The sequence below is a fragment of the Garra rufa genome, chromosome 24 (genome assembly GCF_049309525.1).
Source record: "Garra rufa chromosome 24, GarRuf1.0, whole genome shotgun sequence".
Classification (NCBI taxonomy): domain Eukaryota; kingdom Metazoa; phylum Chordata; class Actinopteri; order Cypriniformes; family Cyprinidae; genus Garra; species Garra rufa.
This window is the reverse complement of record NC_133384.1, coordinates 16169039-16187949: the sequence shown is the minus strand read 5'-3', so window position 1 is coordinate 16187949 and position 18911 is coordinate 16169039. Positions and strand designations below refer to the sequence as shown.

Below are 18911 nucleotides of genomic sequence, written 5' to 3'. Positions count from 1 at the left end.
TCTTCCGTCAGTCTTCAACGCAGATGCACTGCACCTTAGCAGAAGAAGACACACGCTGTACATAAAATGCCTTCGTAAACATGTCTGAAGATTTAGACAGAGAGGATGACTTGCAAATTTTTGACAAGCCTTACTTATTTAAACCAGAATATACAGACAATGGAGTAAGAGAGATGGACATTCTATGTCAGAATGCACACCGAAAACTGACATGGAAAATTAGAAATTCTTAAATAAAGTTATTATTTTCGTTTTTTTGCATACAAAAAGTTTTCTCGTAGCGCCATAAATTACGGATTAACCGTACTCAGTCACATGGACTATTTTAACAGTGTCTACCTTTCTGGGCCTTGAACGAGCCCTGCTGTCAATGCAAGGTCAGAAAGCACTCGGATTTCATTAAAAATATCTTAATTTGTGTTTCAAAGACGAACGGTCTTCCGGGTTTGGAACGACATGAGGGTGAGTCATTAATGACAGAATTTTCATTTGTGGGTGAACTAATCCTTTAAGGGTGTGAATACTTACAGTATGCAACGTAAGGCACTAGCATAAGGCTGCAACATGAAAATGTGATTTTGTGAAATATTTGCCATATTATTTGTATATAGTGATTCTAATTAAACTCTACGGTTTAGGGATAGGCTTTGACAATTCATTTATTTCTAAGAGCTTTCTGACCCTGCATAGACAGCATCGCAACTGACACGTTCAAGGTCCAGAAAGGTAGTAGGGACATTGTTAAAATAGTCATGTAACATCAGCGCTTTAACCATAATTTTACGATTCAGTCATATGATTCACATGAAGGTGAGTAATTACTGACAGAATCTGTCACACTGACATTAGTGGGAAAGGAAAGTCCTTTGATTAAAGATTAATAAAACTTTTCATTGAAAACCAATAAGTAAACTATAGAAGCTGGTAAACGGTCCATTTTTATGCTGACGTCGTCTGCCCATTCAGTATTACTGTACACCCACTTTATCCTTCCTGTGAAACACTACCTTTTTAATGTTTTGGCATATTTTCTGCACAGCTACCGCATACCATAAGGTTTAGGAAGAGGTACGGTGACCTGTTATTCTTTGTACGCCATTGGCGGGATTCTGCCTCTTCTCACAGCTGGAAGTCTGTAGAAGAACAGCTGTGTCTGTCCAATAGATCAAAACATTTATGGCATCATATTTCCCTGTGAAATCTGCACATTTCTCCCAAATCTGCTGAATTTGGTAGCGGTGAGACTGTATCTGCCTGCTCGCCCCACCCTCTCCCGAGTGAGCGCACGAGGCGGATCCTAAAGCTTTCACAGAGTTCATCGGTTTCATTCGCTCCGTTGCAGAATCGAGGGCCTCCCTTGTTAGATCATATACGTATTGTTTATGTAGACGGGTATCGCCCGGGCCAAAGTCAACGGTTTCTTATCAAGATGTAATTATAAGTAGCTTTCACATCAAGGAAGTGGTCTTAAAATTACAATGCTTAAGTGAAACTGTAAATGGAGCATCAAAAGGAACCGGGATGAGAAAGAGCTCCTCAAAAGATCCCTTAATTACTATCAGCTCTGTCTGTTTCTGTGTAAAGAGAAAAGAGAAAACAAGAGAAGGGAATGGGCTGACAAGAGAAAAAAGGAGGGAATATGGGACTGATTAAGATACCTGATTAACACATTCAAAGAAAAACAAATGGTTTTCAGCTTTATTCCACAATATAAAATACATCAGCAAGCAATCTGATTAGAAAGTATAAATACAACATAATTTAAATAATCAACAAGGGTTGTGGCATTGTTTATTCTACTATAAAACACATGTACTTCAAATAATAACTAGGTTTCTGCTTTGAATGTATTTGTTTTTGCTTGCAGGCCGAAGGCCAAAATCAATTCAGCCCTCAACCTGCACTGATGACGTCTCTTTCAACAACTAGCCTTGATCCAAAATGCTCACCATAAAAATCTGTTGCAAAAGAGTGTTATTTGAGAGCATTCAAAAGTTTGGGGCTGGTAAAATCTTCAAATGGTTTTTAAAGCAGGTTCTTATTGCTAACAAAGGCTGCTTGTGTGGAAAAAATATTTTATGAATAAAAACCGCATGTTTAAAATTTTACTGTCACTTTTGATCAATTTAATGCACCCTTGCTGAACACAAGTATTAACTACTTAAAATATTACCAACCCCAAACTTCTAAACAGTGTTGCAGCTTTGCAATGAGGCACAGAATGACAAGTTTAAATAACGAATTTTATATTAATAAAAAGATTTGTATAAAAAGGCTATGTACAGCTTATTTCAAATGATAAATAAAGTGTTACTGAAATACAGTTGCCATTAATGTACTGTATATGGAGTCTTAACAATAGGTGCAAATACACACATTTACATTATGCTCATTAAATCTAGCACCATAACTTGTTTAGCACAAAAATCAAAAGGTCTGCAAAGACATTTTAACACAAAAAGAGATGCAGTCTATGACAAAGTTAAAAATATTTTTTTACAGAACAGAAAATACCATTTCAATAGCCATCAAATAGCAGTTCTATCCCCTCCTCCATGTCCAGATTATTGCAGAGCACCGCCTGGTAGATTTCCTAAGTGCTTTTGAGATGCAGTTGAAAAAGTGAAATCTACACAGTGCAATACAATGCAATAGTGTGCCACTGTTATGCATGCATTGTAAAGACTATACTGTTGATGAAATCATAATAAATGTATATACAAATGGTAAATAATCACTTTATGACAGAATTAAAACATTAAAAAAACAAAAAACTTTAAGGTGCACACATCAAACATGTTTCCATGTTAATCCGCCTCAACATTTCATGAGGGTACAGCATGATTAGCATTGCACTAAATGCTCCTTCTGGGGTTGCAAAATGAGTTCTTTCCCCCCTAAATGATTTCTAAATCAACATTCCATAACATCTAAGCCCCAAGCGCATGTTTGTAAGCTTTAAGCATGTGGAAACCTTCCAAAAAGGAAGACCTAAAGCAATGCCAGTGAGTGGATTCAAACCAGTGAAGTACTGTTGTGTCCCAGCCCAGTTCAAGAAGAGCTAGCTTAACTTTGAATCTGAAGCACCAAAAGTCAACCTCCAGGGTTAATAGATATGACATCTAACAAAACAGGCTACTAGAACTGAAGCCATTTGACTGAATTGATTTAAACGGGTAGTCCACCCAAAAAATGAAAATCTCTGTCATTGTTTAGTCACTCTCATGTTGTTCCAAACCCATATGGCTTAGTTTCTTCAGTTGAACATAAAAGAAGATATTTTAAAGAATTCTGGCAACCTTTGGTATTCATTGATGTCCATTGGGAATCAAAATTGTTTGGTTACCAACATGCTTCAAAAGATCTTGTTTTACGTCATAAAAGTCTGGACTTTCTTCTGTCAAAAGATGATATTTAGAAGAATGTTTGTACACAAAACAGCTGAAGAGTTCTTCAAAATATCTTTTGTCTTCCAGAACTAAAAGAAAGCCATTCAAGTTTGGAACAACTTCTAAACAGTGTTGGGTAAAGAGTAAAGAGAAGTTTTAGGTAAACTAACCCTTTAAAAAGAACCCCGGGTATTGGGTTGTATGGCTTAATATAACATAAATTATGTCTTTTACTGAAATATGTAATAGAATTTCCAGATTTACGTTATTTAAAAAAAAAAACCCACATCGATTTATACATATTTTATACATACGGATAAGCTACTACTTAATACATTGTAGAATTTCCTGTAAAGCTCCTATACAACAATTTATATTGTGAAAAATACAATACAAAATAAACTTGAATTGAATATTTTAAACTATTGGGGGCGCCATTATTTTAACTACATGAAATGGCTTCACTTGGTGAGCTACTTGCGCTACTTGTTGCCATTTTACCCTAACACAGCTTGGAAAAAGCAACAAAATAAAATACTCATACAATGCCACATTGTGTGTCTTTTGGTTGTAATTTTCAGTCGGAGGGCAACAAGAGAAGCGATGTAACTCTTCACTGCTTTCCTAGCGATAAGAGGAGGAGAAAAGAATGGGAAAATGCCTGTGGATGAATAAAACTTCCTAAAGACCTGCGTCTTTGTCCTTTCCACTTTAGCCCTGATGCCTTTGAGGCTTTCAGTAGAACACAGCTACTGAAAAAGCTTACAAATGGCAGAGACAAGAAACACTAGATGCCATCCTGACAGGATGTAAACATGCCGACGAATATCGTGACGCCGCAGCCACTGAAGGAGTTTCTCAGCATGGATTTACATTCGATATCCCGGAGCGGTTAGACTCCTTGTAGGGAAAATCGATAGTACGGCCTTTGGTTTAAGCCTCACCACCTATAAGCTATTTCAGTAGCTGATTTACATTGTGAAAAACGCAATACAAATAAACTTGAATTTTTTTATATTTTGGACTATTATTATTTCAATTACATGAAATGGCTTCACTTGGTGAGCTACTTGCGCCATCTGTTGCCATTTTTACCCCAACACAGCTTGGAATAAGCAACTCGGAAAACAAAATACTGATACGATGCCACATTGTGCAGCTTTTGGGTTGTAATTTTCAGTTAGAGGGCAACAAGAGAAGCGATGTAACTCTTCACTGCTTTCCTAGCGATAAGAGGAGGAGAAAAGAATGGGAAAATGCCTGTGGATGAATAAAACTTCCTAAAGACTTGCGTCTTTATTCTTTCCACTTTAGCCCTGATGCCTTTGAGGTTTTTAGTAGAACACAGCTACTGAAAAAGCTTACAAATGGCAGAGACAAGAAACGCTAGATGCCATCCCGAGAGGATGTAAACATGCTTGTCATGATGCCGCAACCACTGAAGGAGTTTCTCAGCATGTTGCCATTTTTACCCCAACACAGCTTGGAATAAGTAACTCGGAAAACAAAATACTGATACAATGCCACATTGTGTGGCTTTTGGTTGTAATTCTCAGTCGGAGGGTAACAAGAGAAGCGATGTAACTCTTCGAATGGGAAAATGCCTGTGGACGAATAAAACTTCTTAAAGACCTGCATCTATGTTCTTCCAACTTTAGCCCTGATGCCTCTGAGGCTTTTAGTCGACCAAAGCTACTGAAAGAGCTTACAAATGGCAGAGACAAGAAACTGCCATCCTGACGGGATGTAAACATGCCGACACTTATGGCGCCACAGCCACTGAAGGAGTTTCTCAGCATGGACTTACATTCGATATCCAGGAGCGTTTAGACTCCTTGTGGGGAAAATCGATGGTACGGCCTTTGGTTTAAGCCTCACCACCCATAAGCCATTTCAGTAGCTGATTTACATCGTGAAAAGCACAATACAAATAAACTTGAATTGAATATTTTAGACTATTATTATTTCAATGACATGAAATGACTTTACTTGGTGAGCTACTGGTGCTACCCGTTTCTATTTTTACTATAAAAAAAGCTTAGAATAAGTAACTCGGTAAAACAAAATACTAATAAGATGCCACATTGTGTGGCTTTTGATTGTAATTTTCAGTCGGAGGGCAACAAGAGAAGCCATGTAACTCTTCACTGCTTTCCCAGCGATAAGAGGAGGAGAAAAAAAAAAAAAAAAAAAATGGTAAAATGCCTGTGGACGAATAAAACTTCCTAAAGACCCACGTCTTTGTCCTTTCCACTTTAGCCCTGATGCCTTTGAGGCTTTTAGTACAACAGCTACTGAAAGAGCTTACAAATGGCAGAAACAAGAAATGCTAGATGCCATCCTGACAGGATGTCAACATGCCGACGATTGCCATGATGCCATAGCCACTGAAGGAGTTTCTCAGTAGCTGTGGTCATTGTAAAAATAGCAACAGGTAGCATCAGTAATCGAAATAATGGCGCCCCCCATAGTTCAAAATATGTATGAAACGATGTGGATTTTTTAAATAATGTAAATCTTTCATGGGTTTCCCAATTATATTTAATATATAGATATACAAGTCTTAATATCCAGGATTCCCTTTAAGACTAGTCTGGGACTGCAGACTATTTGCTAACAAAGCCTGATGGGAGTCTTAGCAATTGCATTCTCTGAGTACAGTTAAATACTGTAAGCACCAATCATGTCTTGACAGATCACAGTAGAGTCCCTCTCAGGAAATGAACCATTTCCTATACATGGGTCTATACACAAAACAATATAATTATGGTATAAACATTACAAAATAAGTTATGTACAAGTCTTTAAAAATTGCTGCCTTGCAACCCATGGTCCTATATGGCCCATATATTTAAAAAAAAAAAAACTGGGTGATGCAGGAATGTGCAAAATCCCATGAGGGACAGTGTCTCTATGATGGGGCATGTGCATTCTGCTTGTCTGCGTTTATTTGAACCAGTGCAGGTAATTTGAGTTCACAGCAGGAACGCACATGTTGTTACTGCATGATCCTCCATAGCTTGGAGGGCACATGGAGCAAGGAACACCTACTTTATATGGGGCCTCACCAATCCAGTTCCCCCTGTAAACAACAATAGCAACAACGTCAATGACACACCAATAGACAAAATAAATAAAACCATACACATTTTCATACTTTAAAGTATGCTGTATGAGTTTGCAGTGCAATTACTAGACTTAACATTTCCAACATTTTCTTTAAATCACTCTGGATCTACTTGGACTAGTTGGGTTTTACCTAGAGTTTATAAATAATTTTCTCAAGTGTGCCGCCTCGCAAGACTGAAAAAATGAGGTCACAAGTCACTAGCCACACAAGATTATGGCGCTTTGATTCTGGAATTAGAGGCAGAATTCCGCTAAAATTCCACATGCGGCTGGAATGCGAGAGGTCGTCTAGGTCTTTGAACCAGAAGGCCCCATGGATGTCCACGTCAAAAATGTTTTTAACAGTTAAGTGTCAGGTTGCTAGCTTAGCCTAATTATGTTACTGAAGACGTTCACTTTTGAGCTTAGCAGTTTAGCTTAGCTAAAGAACAAGAAAACATATACTTACTTCGGAGAATAGTTGCACACCAAGTATGTTGCTCTTTTCCATACTGAACCCCAAACATTCATATTATGGCATGTGTTGATGGCACATCCTACTTTATTTGAGGTTGCCCACACCATCTGGTAAAAATATAAATAACGGTTAAATGTGAAGGATATTTCCTACCGCTCAGAAGTCTCACGTGCGGTGAGGTTGCATTTATTTTAATTAAAAATACAATAAAAAACAGGTATATTTTGAAATATTATTATAATTTAAAATAAGCAGTTTTTATTTTAATATATTTATATGTCACATGAGTCTTCAGAAATCATTCTAATGTGCTGATTTGGTGAAACATTTCTTATTATTATCAATGTTGAAAACAGTTGTGCCGCTTAGTATTTTTGTGAAAACTGCTCACCAAGGTTGCATTTATTTGATTAAAAATACAATAAAACCTGGAATATTCTGAAATATTATCATCATTTAAAATTACCAGTTTCTGTTGTAAAATATTCTAAAAAGTAATTTATTTTTGTGATCAAAGCTGAATTTTCAGTAGCCATTACTCCAGTTTTCAGTTTGACATGAGTCTTCTGAAATCATTCTAATGTGCTGATTTGGTGAAACATTTCTTCTTCTTATTATTATTATTATTATTAATGTTGAAAACAGTTGTGCCGCTTAGTATTTTTGTGAAAACTGCTCACCAAGGTTGCATTTATTTGATTAAAGATACAATAAAAACAGAAATATTCTGAAATATTATTATAATTTAAAAATTACCAGTTTCTATTATATAATATATTTTTAAAAAGTAATTTATTCCTGTGATCAAAGTTGAATTTTCAGCAGCCTTTACTCAAGTTCTGTGACACGATACTTCAGAAATTATTCGAATGTGCTGGTTTGGTGAAACATTTCTTATTATTATCAATGTTGAAAACAGTTGTGCCGCTTAGTATTTTTGTAAAAAAAACTGCTCACCAAGGTTGCATTTATTTGATTAAAAACACAATAAAAACAGGAATATTCTGAAATATTATTATCATTTAAAATAACCAGTTTCTATTGTAATACATTTTTAAAAAGTAATTTATTCCCGTGATCAAAGTTGAATTTTCAGCAGCCTTTACTCAAGTTCTGTGACACGATACTTCAGAAATCATTTTAATATGCGGATTTAGTGAAACATTTCTTATCAGTGTTGAAAACAGTTGTGCCGCTTGGTATTTTTGTGAAAACTGCTCACCAAGGTTGCATTTATTTGATTAAAAATACAATAAAAACAGAAATATTATTATAATTTAAAATAACCAGTTTTTATTTTAATATATTTTAGAAAGTAATTAATTCCTCTGATGGCAAAGCTGAATTTTCAGTGGTCAAAAACATTTCTTATTACGGTCAATGTTAAAAACAGTTGTGCCACTTAATATTTTTGTGAAAATAGTTTTTTTTTTTTTTTTTTTAAAGAATTCTGATTCTTTTATGAATAAAAAGTTTAAAAGAGTGTCATTTATTTTGAAACAGAAATGATTTAAATGTCTTTAATTTCACTTTTGATCAATATAATGCTTCTGAAATAACTGACCCCAAACTTTGAACGGTTGTGTACCTGAAGAAATGAATTACACAAAGATCATCATAATCAACTCACTTGTGTATAATGGGTGCACATAGGCCCGTAGCACTTAAGGGGACATCTGGGATTGCAGTCTCGAGGATATGGAAAAGAATAGTCCTTCACTTCATCATACCAGGGCTTTACCAGCTGCAAAATGGACCTGTACCTGTAAACCATCCAAACAGCACCAAATCTCATTATGGAGTGATGAAATACCCAAAGGTCCATTTTTACAGTGGAAAATAACCATAGGAGACATCACTGATCATAAACTGGGAATAATGGTGAAGATGCATACCTTCCTGTTCGGACTGAAAGGTTCTGACCAAGAAATCGAAGAAGATTGCGAGGACCATGCTCCCAAATACACGTGGATGCCCACTGCTCGGCTGTCTTCGCAAGAGTGTCATCCCAGACCTGAGACATGTAATAAACTTTTATCAGTCTACTAAAATAAGTTCATTTATTAACTGCATAGTTGTTTAAAAATTACCACAGTGGATCATTCAATAAGCTTTATCCTTTTAATCTGGATAAAACCAGAGAATTATTAAAGAAAATCTCACACTTGGATCTATTGAAACACATCTGATACAGCATTTCCCATGACTGTGCACTTTTGGAAGTATTTCAGGGCTTAGCTGTAGTCTTAGCACATTGATCTATGCTGCAGAGGACCTACTCTGGTGGTCCGAGCCAATTAAATCTGCTTAACAGCTGCTGGTGCCAAATGGACACGGAGAAGCTTGTCATTCCTGCATCCTGCGACGAACGCAGTTACATGTGCAACATTCACGTGTCCAACTACAACAGCAGAAATGTGCTTTCCAGGCAAAGTGCCAGGTAATTATACAATTAAATAAACAAAACAACTGAACCCAGTGAACTGCTGTGAGGGTGTAGAGCAAAAGTTCAAGCAAGCAGAATTTTTTTTCTGTCCAAACTGTTCTTGATTGTATCATAGGCTACTTATTTCAAAAATGGTAATTATTGTAAGTGACTTACCATATATTCCATGTTTGAGGCTGGGGGGAAAACTTTCCCTCTGACTTTATTATGGTAATCAAGTATAGCAAGCATATCGTTCTGGGAAATATAACGTTTCCGTCTGGTTTTGGGAAGGTTTGCAGCCTCGCTGAGATATTTTGGAGGCGCAGAGCCAATATCAGTGAAATTGGTTGCTGGCAGAGAAGAAGAGGCAGTGGGACTGAAGGCTGCCAGTGCACTTGCTCCACAGGATATACACAAGAGCAGAATGTCGATAGTCAAGTGGTTTTCATTCATGTTTGATGACTGGGATGTGGCAAGAGGCTTCTATTCTTTTTGGAGAATCTGCACATGAAACATAAACCATTCACATTTATTAGAGAATGCAATAAACTGTATTATGTCATTTGACCCTTACTGTACCACAGACCAAAACATTATCATCATTGCTTTCTTTTCCTTCCACTCAGTTGCATGAGTTTTCATAAATAACTTTCTTCATCAGTAGTTAAATTCATATTGGTTGTAAAAGCCCAATGAACATATGAATGCAGTTTGTAACTCCACTTGACACCACTTTCATTTTACTTTCACTACTTTTTTTAAATAAAGCATTAAAGTCTTCAATATTAGTGTCAACATTAGCCACCAGTGTTATAAAAACATTTCACACACACACTTTTTTTTAATATTTCTAAAAGCTGACTGTAAATTAATATAAACTTGTATTTATTCTAGCAAAAGGATTTAGCATTCATTTCAATAATGGAAATAGAAAAGGCTTTTTCTTGAAATAAATACAATTAAACGTAACTATTCAGAATTTGTCTCTAAACGTGTTTTACACATCAGTTTACCAACATACAATCTTGTTCGTGCACACAAACGTTCCTACCTTCTCAGAGATGCTAGAACAGCCTGTCGATATAAACACGTCTCCTTATTGCCTGAGTCTGTCCAGCTTTGATTTGCTTTGATTCTTTGTGAACTCGAGAGCTCTTTCGCTCTCCCTCTCCCTGCTGAGAAGCGCTGCGGGTTTATATACGGCTGAGGTACCGGTTCAGGAAGTGTTTGGGCTTTGAAGGTGCGCGGGGTTCCGCCCCATCCGTCACCTGAAACGTGACATCATCTGACACGTAATACTGCGTTTCTTTTATCCATTTCCTGGCACATCCAAGCAGGCTTAATCAAAACATCTGCTTTCAGTTTGCACAGCTGGCGTGAGTAGAAAAGAAAATATAAGATAAGCAAGTGAATAATCCTGTGACCCCGAAATGCAGCTTAGTCTATTGCAATGGCCAATAAAGAGGCTCCAAATTAACAAATATGAGTATTAATAAACCAGGGAGTGTTGTAACTAATTTTGTTTAAATGCCTGTAACTGTTTTTAGTACAGGGCGTCTTAGATATTAATGTAACTATCCAGTATTTATTTGCTTAAATTTAGAAATCTCTAAAAAACTCTGTAAATTATTGTCAAGTACAAAGAGTGCTGTTGTCACAATCTTCCACTCTTGCAAACTGGTTGTAAAATTAAAAGCACTGACATACTGTTTTAATACAACAGTCTGAGCAAATTTGTAAGTAAAAAAACAAAAACAAAAAAACAATGGCACTCTTTTGTGTGGTGAACTAGGACTTTATTAAGACAGATTCACAAACTTACCAAGAGACTTGAGTGCATGAGATACAACACTTCAATAAACAAGAATATAACTTTTAGCATTGTAAATGAATATGACAATATATTTTGTCTTGGCGGAATATATCTGCTATGCTGCTAAACTGTTAGTTATTGCTGTTCTTCTAGATTATTGCTGCAGCTGCTGCTGCAAAACAAGTACTAGTGATGTGACGTTTGACACCGAAGCTTCGAAGCTTGTATCAAAAAACCGAAACATCTCACAGTGAAGCACTGTACCGGAGCTTGATTCGTTTTGCCATAACCACGTGACCTGTGACGTCCGAAGCTTCGTTTTCGCACACAGCCACGTGACTGCTTCATATTCTGATTCAAATAACGCGAACCCCTTGTGCAAGTATCAAGTGTCATTCACTTTTTGTTAAGAATAAATCATAATACGAATAAATATTTACATGTGTAGTTTTGTGCATATTCATTTTGTAGTTATCCTTGCTTCACAAGCACTTCTAATTAATACTAATATTAGTCAAAATTATTCTTAATTTACTTTGAACATATATGCCTACATGAACCATGCTTATACTTGTATCATTTTATTAAAACGTTTATTTACAGATCAATTCGAGTAAAATTACTGTTTAGCACAAATAGATCTGTTTAATGAAACTGTCCAAAATCGCTTTAAGATCTGGGACGCGAAAGCAACTTTTCCCACCTTTGTCCACAAGATGTCATTAGTGTGCAACATGTTGAAAAGCTTCGAGTAACGAACCTTTTTACGATACAGTTGAGGGGAAAGCCTCGGTGCTTCGAAAACCTTCACTTTCCCATCACTAACAAGTACGGAAGCTTGCTATTGGCAATGCATATGCTGATACAGCACTGTGAGTATTTAAGAAATGCTGCTGCTGCACTATAGCATATATAATAACCTGTAGCAGATCTAAACAGGTGGAGCTGGGGAGGTAGAGGGTTACAGAGAACTGCAAAATGCTCTAGTGAATGCTAACCAGCCATTTAAATGTAAAGCAGAAAGCTCATTGGCTGTGTGTTTTTTGCATGACTCAGTGTTTTTGAACGAGTCAATTATTCAACGACTCCTATTTATCACTTGTTTTGTTATTGCGTGACTCAGTGTTTTTGAGCTGATTGCTCGAGTTAACTATTTAGTGACTCCTTTTTATCGCTTGTTTCGTTATTGTGTGGCTTACTTTTTTTAATGACTCCTTTTTATCACTTGTTTCATTATTGCATGATTGTTTTTTTTGACCTAATCACTAATCACCTAATCACTCAAATGAATTATTCAATGACTCCTTTTTATTGCTTGTTTCGTTATTATGTGAGAGTGTTTTTGAACTAATCGCTCAAGTGAATTATTCAACAACTCATTTTTATCACTTGTTTCATTATTGCATGACTCAGTGCTTTTGAACTAATCGCTCGAGGGAATTATTTAATGACTCTTTTTATCAATTGTTTCGTTATTGGATGGCTCAGTGTTTTATCAACTAATCGCTAGAGTGAATTATTCAATAACTCAACTCGATTATATCACTTGTTTTATTAGGGAATGATTCTGTGTTTTTTAACAAATCAAAAGTGAATAGGCTCGTTTGAGATGAGCAAAATCTGTACAGAACTAATCACTGCTGATCACCTTGAGATGCATGCAGGAAATCTGTCTAAGTGTTGTACGATTTCTTCTGTTGTAATGCTGACATATGTCAAAAAACTTTCGGTTGCCATGCCTGCGACTGAATGAAGATAAGATGGGAAATTACTTAATGATGACACAGCTTAAGTAAAAAAGAATATTTCCTATGCCATATTATGCCTAGCATCCGTATGCAGTGCATATGCAGTGTATATACCTATACTTGTTATTCTCTTGTTAATCAGTCACTTAAACTGAGTTTGTTTTAACAGCCTATAAACTGGTTTAAAGGTCTGTCATTTAGGCTGCACCATAAAATATGCAGTTACAATACAATAGTCTTACTAGCTTAAACGGTCAAGTAATTAGGACATTCAAGAATAGTTGGAGGAAGTCCAGCAGTTTTTATACTTTAGGGCTTTTGCTCTGCACTTTATTTTCTTTGTCTTATTTAAAATAATTCATTAGATTGTACAGATTGCACTTGTTCATTGTCGAAGTCGAGCCAAATGAGTGTGCCATAGCAGTTGGTGAGCCAAGAGCAAAACCCCCTCAGCAGTTGAATCATTTTCTTTGGCAGCCAGAGGACAAATTAAAGCAACGTGACGCAGAAGCAGCCCCATCCTCCACACAAACGGCAGTGGTTTCCAAACTTTCTTGGAAGTGATAGTCTTCAACAGCTAGAATTGTGAGAAATGAAGCCGACACACAGCTACATTGTGAAAGCTGTTGGTTTTATGGGGCAGTCTGTACTCCCTGTGGGAAAATTACAGTGTTAGATCTACTCCATATGTCTACATTAGAATATATATTACGGATGCACTGAAATTAGACTGACTTGTGTCTTTTTATCACACAATTCTGATATAAACTCACAATTCCGAGAAATGAAGTGAGAATTCTGAGTTTATATCTTGTAATTCTGCAATTTCAATTCTTAGAACATATCAGTCTTTTTAAAATTGGACTTTATAACTTGCAGTTGCGAGTTTATATCTTAAAAAGGTCAGAATTGCAAGATATAAACTTGCATTTGTGGGGAGAAAGTCAGAATTGTGAATCTCGCAATTCTGAAAAAATTCTGAGAAAAAAGTCAGAACTACGAGAAAAAAGTCAGAATTGCACGTTTTTATATCACTTCTGAGAAAAAAGTCAGAATTGCGAGATATAAACTTGCATTTGCAAGAAAAAAAACAGAATTGTGACTTTTTATCTCGCAATTTTGAGAGAAAAAGACAGAATTGCGAGTTTATATCTAATTTTTTTGATAAAAGGTCAGAATTGCAAGATATAAACTGGCATTTGCAAGAAAAAAGTTAAGAGTTTTTATCTCGAAATTCTGAGAAAAAAGTAGGAATTGTGTTTTTAAATCTCGAATTCTGAGAAAAAAAGTCAGAATTGCACGTTTTTATCTCAATTCTGAGAAAAAGGCAGAATTGCGAGATATAAACTTGCATTTGCGAGAAAACTGTCAATACAGATACAAACTCAAAATTGTAACTTTTTCTCAGAATTGTGTGATAAAAACTCAGTTCTCTCAATAACAACTCAATTCTGAGAAAAAAGTTAAAATTTTGAGTTTGTATCACGCAATTCTGACTTTATAACTCAAAATTGCAAGTTTATATCACACAATTCTGAGGGAAAAAAGTCAGAATTTTGAATTTTAATCTTGAATTTTGAGAAAAAAAGTCAGAATTGCACGTTTTTATCTCAATTCTGAGAAAAAAGGCAGAATTACGAGATATAAACTTGCATTTGCGAGAAAAAAAGTCAGAATTGTGGGTTTTTATCTCGCAATTCTGAGAAAAAAGTATGAATTGTGACTTTTAATCTTGAATTCTGAGAAAAACGTCAGAATTGTGAGAAAAAAATCAGAATTGAGTTTTTATCTCGCAATTCTAAGAAAGAAAAAATCTGAATTGTAAGTTTTTGTCTCGCAATTCTGGGGAAAAAAGGATGAATTGTAAGTTTATTTTATTTTGAGAAAAAAAGACAGACTTTCAAGATATAAACTGGCATTTGCAAGAAAAAAGTCAGAATTGCGAAAACAACTAATATTATGACTGTATATAATTACATTTATATGGCTATATATATATATATATATATATATATATCTGACCTCAGGTATACATGAAACATTGTCGAGTATATAAATACAGCTTTTTAAGGAACATGTCACTTGTGCCATTAAGCCACAAGTCTAGTAACATCCACAGTCTAAACACCAAAACATCAACCTCCATCAGCGGGCCAATCCAAATTCAGTGTGAACATAATAATAAACAGCATTTACTATGACCTCACTGGACCTGCCCTGGTTTTACTCATGCACACCGGACAGATGTTCATTTATGCGCACCACACACGCTTCGACCATCTCCTTAAACTGAAAAGATATCTGTTGTCTCCTTACTTGACCAAGGATTCATTTCTTGCATTGTAAGACAAAGGAATAACCATTAGCCATCAAGAAATGTGGTCTGCCTGTGTTATTTCAAGTCTTTCAGGTCACTTGAATCCAAATGTTAATCTATAACATCAACAGTCAGCACTGCCACAGGTAATTAGATGACATTTAATGATCACACAGTCAAACAAACAATCACTTCTCATTTGTGGGGGATAGACTAAGACTAGAGGACTGTTACGGAGAAGCCTATTTTTTTCAGACCGAACATTTATTTACTTATTCCCTCAGTCCAAGTTTCCTCTCACACTCCCTCTCTGTGGCCTCGCGGAAGCCCTGCTCATGCCAACAGGGTTAGACGCAAAAGAGGAGGCTACACATGATGGAGTTCATCAGTGTGCTTTCGGCCCATGCGTTCAGACACAGACTCACAGCTGTGAACTCCACCCCAAAGGCTTTAGTTTCTTCTCTGGCAGAGAACAGCATGTCTAGGAAAATCACTTAGCAGTCATCGGTGTGTGAATGAAACTAAAACACCGCTGCCTCCAGACTAGCAAAACCAGAGTCTGCCCTCAGGGGTCGGATTTGAGAGCTACGCTGCAGCTGTGATTTGATTCGAACAGTCACTGATAACTTTTGTTTGCAGTCATTCAAAGGCCCAGACTTTCAGGGATCTTGTACAGTGTGGAAATCATTAGTATGTTTTGTGCTTAAAAATTGTCAAATCCAGTTTTTATTGAGATTAGACATAAGCATAAGCGGCTTATCCGCGTCATATTCACGTATTATGATATGTCCATATGTTTCACATTGGTTTTTGGCCACGCTCAGCCTTTGTCTTGATGTTACTGCTTGGAATTATTATCATTATTTTAAAAAACAAATCTTGTTTGATATTTCACAGAGCTTTATAAAATTTCCACTCAAGTTATTGTAACAGGGTTTCCACTACTTCCTGCCCTTCCTGTGAAAAAATAAGTTATTTTGTTTCATGATAGTAGTATTACATTTAAAGTGTTGTATAAATCTACTAATCATAGGGATGTAACGGTATTATCAATGAAATGAAACGATAAGTCTACAGGGAAAAAGTGTAGTTCCCTTCCGGAGGGAACTCTACGCTGCGTCCTGGTTAGGACACTTTGGGAACTGCCCTCAGCGTGACCGGTTCTGAAGCTCTTATAAAACAACGACAATGAACTTGACATTGACCGGCGCCAGCCCATGACGTCATTAACAAGGCGCCTACTAGTATAAAGGGGCGCTTGTGAATACATCAACCATCTTTTTGTTCTTCAGCCTTACCTTGTTCTAAGCTCGAGTAAAATGATGATTCCTAGAGTATACAGTTCAGCAAGTGTGCAGAATCCGTGTCAGAGAAATCTGACACCAGATGACGTGCGCAGTCTGTTTGTTATGTGTTTGGGTGAGTGAGCACGCGCGCTCTGTTCTTGAGAGTGCAGAGCGCGTTCATCGTGAGAGTTTCTCTCTAAGGAAACTCCGCTCTCGTTTGTCCCCTTTTCCGAGGGAATCGGGACATTTATCTGCCCTACGCGGCTCGGGTCCCGTTGCAGCCGAGGCTGCACGGAGAACGAGCCCGCGGTGGTTACAGATGAAGCGCGCACACGAGTTGAGAGATGTGTAATCTCTCACGCTCGTCAGCCACGGACGAGGGCGAGCTGCGGGCGAAGGATGTATTAATCTCTGACATCCTTTGATACAGCGGCAAGTGCTCTACTGGTTTTAGCCAGGTAAGCAGGATGTGGCTGTTATGGGCGAAAAGTGATTTTCTGAGCTCTCACAGCCTGCCTGCCCCGCGTATGATGAGCTGTTGTCTGTTATGAGCCGCGCTGCGGTCTGCTTTGATCTGCGGTGAAAGCACGTGCAGGGGGAGGTTGCTCATAACAAATTATATGAGCAATTTCACCCTGACCATAACGGACCAGTCCCCATATACATCCCATTCCCTCCTGATCTATATATTAGGATCGGGAGGGCATGGGATAAACCATATTCAGCCGCACTCATCTATATCAGCATGTTAGTTATGCTGGTGCAGAGTGAGTGCGTGAGTATGGCAGGCCGTCGATGCCATAACCTGAGGATACGTTTGCTGTCTCTCGGCGTGGGTGGCGTCGACGCTGAGGGCATACGCGGCAGCGGGTCAGGCTGGTGCTGCCTGCACGCAGTGGCAGTGTTGCAGGTGTACCGGGCTGATCTGCTGGAGGATGAAGACCCGTGGAGAGGGCTGAGCTGTTTCACACCACAGGCTTGTGGGTGAATTTTGGCAGACATCGGGGAGAAAGATGAGTGCTTTCTCCTCGATGCGCCAGTCTCGCCTTCCAAATTATTCGGTACATCCGTTGTTACGATGTTCGACTAACTCAGGGAGGCGGAGGCGTGCTCAGCGGCTAATAGATCCTTTGGGGTCTGTTATTTCTCACCGGTCCTCATCTCCACCCGAACGCAGGGGGAGCCTGGCCCCTCCTGGCCTGCGGGCTGGAGGCAGGGCCAGGCGGTTTTGTGTGGCCACTCGAGACCCTCCTCTTGGGAGGGGTAGGTCTCAGAGGAGACGTGATGTGCGTTATGGGAGACGGGATCGTAGGGAAACGATCCTCTCCCTTCTCCCTCACGTCGTGCGGCCACCCGCCCTTTTTTCCCCTTAAGACTCTGGGGCTGGGCTGATGATAGATTGATAAATTCAATCCGTTGGCCCGGTACATGAACTGACATATAGGTGGTTGTGTATATGTATATGTACGTATTCTTTGTCTACCAGCTCCGCTTGGGTGAGACTTTAGTATTTGAGCTACTGAGCTCCTAAGGTCCCTGAGTGTCGAGTGTAGCCAGGTCTTCCCTCGTTTGTGAGTTAGTGTACCAAGACCTCCACTCGTAAATGACTCCTGTAGGGGTTAGGCGTTGTCAGGCTTCCTCTCATTCTGAGAGTTATCCCTTGAAGCCTCCGCTGCTTTTGAGCTCGGCTTAGGCACTATTTATACCTGCATATGCATGTCTACACACCTACTGGGTGTGGCAGTCTACCCCGTCCCGTGGTAAGAGTCCCTCTAGACTCCGCTCGTCTGAGTGTGAAGACCGGGAGGTTAGGGTAGGTTCCCCACCCTCCTTTTAAGAAGATAGGAGCAACCCAGGGTTGAGCGCATGGGCTGCCTCTCTTTGTGAGTCAGTGCACTGAAGGCCCCGCTCCCCAGGGCCCTGTCAAAAAGGGAAAGAAAGAAGTTTTCTTTAGTGAGAGAGGAAAGTTTAGAAAACCCCCCCCCCTAAGTGTGAGGATTTTTTCAGGCCTCCTCTCTCTGAGAGTTGCGCTGACGAGATGTCCCTCTATGGAGGTTCTTGTCTAGGCTGATTTCTCACAGTTCTATCAGATTTGGGCAGTTCTGGGAGCTGGTAGGCTCTCGTGAGCCTCGCTCTACACCGAAGCTTACAGTGTTAGGTCCTCCTTGGCGGAAGCCCTGGTCTGGACCTCCAGGTTTCACCTTTTGAACCCTGTATAGGCGCTTACAGCTCTGTCCAGATAGCATTTAGGGGGTTGAACATTATTAATGAGCTCTGTTGGTTAGCACCTCCACTCCTAGACTTTCCTGCCACGGTGAGCGTTGTCAGGGTGCTGTAGGCTTCC

At 38.4% G+C, this 18911-nt stretch overlaps 1 protein-coding gene across 1 annotated transcript; it reads right to left on the bottom strand.

Moving 5' to 3' along the window:
• Nucleotides 1–1684: 1684 nt before the first annotated feature.
• On the bottom strand, nt 1685–10568 carry pi15a (peptidase inhibitor 15a). Its single transcript, XM_073831210.1, has 6 exons — nt 10455–10568; nt 9578–9904; nt 8871–8989; nt 8606–8738; nt 6967–7082; nt 1685–6471 (listed from the first exon to the last, which is right to left on the bottom strand). Exons 2-6 carry the CDS (start codon nt 9854–9856, stop codon nt 6336–6338), a joined length of 783 nt encoding a protein of 260 aa, XP_073687311.1. The 5' UTR covers nt 9857–9904; nt 10455–10568; the 3' UTR covers nt 1685–6335.
• Nucleotides 10569–18911: the final 8343 nt, after the last annotated feature.